The 4,670-nt window shown below is 37.6% G+C and overlaps 2 protein-coding genes across 2 annotated transcripts; one reads left to right on the forward strand and one right to left on the reverse strand.

Moving 5' to 3' along the window:
- The first annotated feature begins 1,331 nt into the window (after positions 1-1,331).
- Positions 1,332-3,343, forward strand: LOC105313591 (uncharacterized protein KIAA1522-like). The gene has a single exon (XM_019999388.1). The coding sequence runs from the start codon at positions 1,455-1,457 to the stop codon at positions 3,276-3,278; it is 1,824 nt and encodes a 607-aa protein (XP_019854947.1). The 5' UTR covers positions 1,332-1,454; the 3' UTR covers positions 3,279-3,343.
- Positions 3,344-3,640: 297 nt separating this feature from the next.
- On the reverse strand, positions 3,641-4,664 carry LOC109583882 (uncharacterized). Its single transcript, XM_019999389.1, has 3 exons — positions 4,260-4,664; positions 4,181-4,210; positions 3,641-4,111 (listed from the first exon to the last, which is right to left on the reverse strand). Exons 1-3 carry the CDS (start codon positions 4,570-4,572, stop codon positions 3,705-3,707), a joined length of 750 nt encoding a protein of 249 aa, XP_019854948.1. The 5' UTR covers positions 4,573-4,664; the 3' UTR covers positions 3,641-3,704.
- Between the last annotated feature and the right edge of the window lie 6 nt (positions 4,665-4,670).

The following is a 4,670-nucleotide window of genomic DNA, read 5'->3' on the forward strand; positions in this document are numbered from 1 at the left end:
TAAAGGAATTAACTGGACACAATTACACATACATAAAATGAGCATTGTACTGTAAATGTTATATGTTAATTTCTGAAAAATACCCAAGGCTATAGCCCATCGGTTTTTTCCAAAAAATGGCTCCGAAATCACCCCAAATTTTTATTACATTCTCTGATACATGTTGATGCCCTTATGCTGTGTAGAAAGTTTGAGGTGATTCCGACTTCAATTTTTCAAGTTATGGCCATTTTAAGAAAATGTCAAATTTCTGAAAAATACCCAAGGCTATAGCCCACGGTTTTTTCCAAAAAATGGCTCCGAAATCACCCCAAATTTTTATTACATTCACTGATACATGTTGATGCCCTTATGCTGTGTAGAAAGTTTGAGGTGATTCCGACTTCAATTTTTCAAGTTATGGCCATTTTAAGAAAATGCCAAATTTCTGAAAAATACCCAAGGCTATAGCCCACGGTTTTCTTCCAAAAAATGGCTCCAAAATCACCCCAAATTTTTATTACATTTTCTGATACATGTTGATGCCCTTATGCTGTGTAGAAAGTTTGAGGTGATTCCGACTTCAATTTTTCAAGTTATGGCCATTTTAAGAAAACGTCAAAATTCTGAAAAATACCCAAAGCTATAGCCCACGGTTTTTTCCAAAAAATAGCTCCAAAATCACCCCAAATTTTTATTACATTTTCTGATACATGTTGATGCCCTTATGCTGTGTAGAAAGTTTGAGGTGATTCCGACTTCAATTTTTCAAGTTATGGCCATTTTAAGAAAACGTCAAAATTCTGAAAAATACCCAAAGCTATAGCCCACGGTTTTTTCCAAAAAATGGCTCCAAAATCACCCCAAATTTTTATTACATTTTCTGATACATATTGATGTCCTTATGCTGTGTAGAAAGTTTGAGGTGATTCCAACTTCAATTTTTTGAGTTACGGCCATTTAAAAAACCGGTAAAATTCTGAAAAATACCCAAGGCTATAGTCAATGGTTTTTTCCAAAAAATGACTCCAAAATCACCCCAAATTTTTATTGCATTTTCTGATACATATTGATGTCCTTATTCTGTGTAGAAAGTTTGAGGTGATTCCGACTTCAATTTTTTGAGTTACGGCCATTTTAAGAAAACGTCAAAATTCTGAAAAATACCCAAGACTATAGCCCATGGTTTTTTCCAAAAAATGGCTCCAAAATCACCTCAAATTTTTATTACATTTTCTAGTACATATTGATATTTTTATGCTGTGTAGAAAGTTTGAGGTGATTATCATGTTATTTTTTATTATTGTTATTATTATTATCATCACTATTATTATTATTATTATTATTATTATTATTATTATTATTATTTTCTTCAGATTATTGATGGAAACTTACAAGCCCGTGTTAGTCTAGGAGGAGGAAGAGAGACACGCCTACTAATTAATAAAACTTGTATCAATGACGACAGAGGTCACATGATTACATTCACTCGTAAAGAAGGAGCCATGACCCTAATACTAGACGATACCTATACAGCTAAGAACTACTTACCAACCACCAACAACATCAGTAATGACGTATTGCTGGATGTATCCCATCTATCAGTGGGTGGGGCTAACACCTCTAATGGGCGTGGCTACACTGGTTGCATACGTAAAATGAGATTAGATGGATATGATATTCCAGTTAGAGGAGAGAATGAAGCTTACAAAGCTAACAGTGACACCAGTATAGAACAATGTCCTGATATTGAAGAACCCACTCCACCTCCAATCAGCACCAGCCCTATCAGCTCACTGTATGTAGTAACTGGTCTGGCACTCCTTGGTTTATTATTAATATCAGTGTCTGCCCTGTTTGTGTGTAAGTCAACTCACTACTGGTACAATAAGAAGAAAGGAACTGTCTCTATCAGTGAGAGACGGTTCATAGACTATCCATCTACTCTACCTTCTTCCACTGTTAGTTCTGTCGTTAACAGTAGAAGGACCTTTGGACTACAAAGTACTACCTCTTTTGAGCCACTGGACGTAACGGGTCGCTATGGATACGAGGCATACCGTCCACTCTCTCCTCGACCACCTTCACCATTACTGTTCCCACCCTCCGAACTAAAACCATCTGTTACTGAAGCTCCACCCATTTCTCGACCCACTATAGCCCCTCCCACAGTACGTAATGATACAAGGTCTCCGTCCTCAGCCTCTGATTCAGTATTTGAAGTATTTAATGAGTACGAGTTGGGACCTGCCTCTCCGCCCCCTCGTGATAATAATAAACTAGCCACACCTCCTTCTCCTCCCTCCCTCCCTCCTCCGTCTCCTCCTCCCCCTCCCCCTGTCTCCTTCCCTCCCTCTGTTGTATCCAAATCCTCTGAGGCCCTTGATCCAATGACAGGTATGCCGGTATCACATGACGCCAGTCAAGAGAGTCTCACCGCCCACACTGAGGACGATGGACGGAGTACACTGGTCGATGGTGAGGACATTGGTCGATACGTTAAGAAGAGGTTAATGTGTGCTGATATACTAGTTAATGATATTAATTATGATGCTAGTACATCCTTTGATACTGAGGGACCTTATAGTCCATTAGGATCAATAGGATCACTGTATGACATACTCCAGGATAATGATACTAATTATAAATATAATAATAATGTGTTACAAGATGAGTCTGCCCCTCGCTCTATTAAAACTCCTCCCACTCAAATATCTCATTTATTATCAGTTCCTACTAGTCCTACCAGTCCTAAGAGACCCAGTCCATTATTACAATCAAGACAATGGAGGGACAATAATGGCGTCCCTCTACCACCACCTGTTAGACCAAAACCACTGAGGAAGAACCAGACCACTTCAACTACTGATATTGATGTGTCCATTGGTGTATCTAAAGTAGCTGTAACTGATAGTGGAGGAGCTACTGGAGGAGCTGTACCCAGTTCTAAGGATCTATCAAGTTCTGCTCCTCCTCCAGTACCAGTTAAAAAACAAGCTACTAAACCTTCTCCCCTCTCTCCTCCATTATTTCAAGCTGTTAGGTTACAACCATTATCAGTAACAAGCTCCCTTCATCAGTCAAGTAGAGACAGACCCCTCCCTCATGGACCCAGTGTTGCTCCTTCCACTGATAATAAACGTGTTCTTGTTCCTGTCAAGTTTTCATCTCCCAAGAGGTCATCAGGTGATACAGTAAAGACTACAAGAGGAGGTGGTTCCTCCATACAAAACAGAGCAACTCAGAGAATGAACAACTTTACTGGTGAATTCAATACATCACAAGAGAGTGATGTATAACATTATACCAGTTTGTATGTTCTATTGTATACACACATTAATTTTATTGTTGTTAATCAAGTTATGTTTGTTGAGTTTTTTTAATAATAATTCATTTAAAGATGTAACCAGCTGTAGGGTAGTTGTGCCGATGATTCCTGTTCACTATAATACAATGAACTGAGAATTGCTTTCAACAGCCATTATGATCATAAATATTATCAACTCTCAACAGGGCAACAGTTAACAGTAACTACTGTAACTTACAATTACTTACTAGGTGTTATTAACATCAATACCTAACTATATCTGCTGTGTGTAACTGTATGTATGGGATTCACAGCTTGGTACATCATGATAGTTGACAAAATAAATTATTTTTTTCCAAAAATAGCACCACCAATAAAAGTGCTGATCATAAAAATCAAATTTAAGTAATATTAAAGCTCAATCAATTCTAATAAAAAAAGATATTACAATTGCACATAATAATAATATCAAAGAAGCAATGAAAATTAGTGCAAAGCTTTTAGGAGCAACTTTGAGATGAGTTAAGGAAGAAGATTTAGCAGGATGGAAACTAGATGACAGGAATTTTTCCACATCAGATTTTGCTCTTCCAAGTTCATCCGGATAATCTTTACAAACTTGAAGTGCTTTCCTCCAGGTCACATCTTTATCTGAATCTATCCATCTCTGGAACACAAGAATAAGGTTATCAGAGGTATACTGAGGAAGAGCTACCAGATCGTCTACTTTAACATCAAGTGCAGTACCAATAATTTTACTGTGAACTGCAGAATCTTTGAATAACCTAAGGAGGTCACTCTTTAGAGGCCTCTTGTCTAACAGGTCTGTAGTGAATAAAATAGATAATAATAAAAACAGCAACGATAATAATAATAATAATAATACTCCCTTACTTTGTGTTCCATTGTTACCCTCATCAGGTCCTATACACAAGTGATAAATTATAAATAATAATTATTAGTATACACATACCTGATTCAAACCAGTACCAATGATCACTACTGATAGTAGCTGACACTGGACAAACTGTACAATTGACAATATTACCATCTTCCCTGGGTCTAACAATACAGTAGCAGCTACTCCTCTTTGAAGGGCAAGCAAATGCATTGACGTAATTATGCTTGAGGTGCATGGCATCACTGCTATTATCAATAGCTGTTGTGAGTAGCTTACATACTAATGGACAGTGCTGGGTAGGACCAGTAAAGTACACTTCAATATGAGTGTAACGGTTGATGAGGTGAAGTGTGTGCTTTGATGTGATCGTTATCTTGAGGGACATGGCATCTCGAAATTTATGATACCCTGACGTTGATTGAGGGATTTCAGTAACGTATTCTTTCTGGTTGAGTAGGTGTACAATGGTTAAAGGGAACAATC

Source organism: Amphimedon queenslandica, unplaced genomic scaffold, assembly GCF_000090795.2.
Source record: "Amphimedon queenslandica unplaced genomic scaffold, v1.1 AMPQUscaffold_13273, whole genome shotgun sequence".
Lineage (NCBI taxonomy): Eukaryota > Metazoa > Porifera > Demospongiae > Haplosclerida > Niphatidae > Amphimedon > Amphimedon queenslandica.

Coding starts and splice junctions, on each gene's coding strand:
- LOC109583882 (XM_019999389.1), bottom strand. CDS start 4,572: ATGTCCCTCAAGATAACGATCACATCAAAGCACACACTTCACCTCATC. Junction 4,211..4,259: donor TTGGTACTGGTTTGAATCAG/GTATGTGTATAC, acceptor ACTTGTGTATAG/GACCTGATGAGGGTAACAAT. Junction 4,112..4,180: donor GGGTAACAATGGAACACAAA/GTAAGGGAGTAT, acceptor TATTCACTACAG/ACCTGTTAGACAAGAGGCCT.
- LOC105313591 (XM_019999388.1), top strand. CDS start 1,455: ATGATTACATTCACTCGTAAAGAAGGAGCCATGACCCTAATACTAGAC.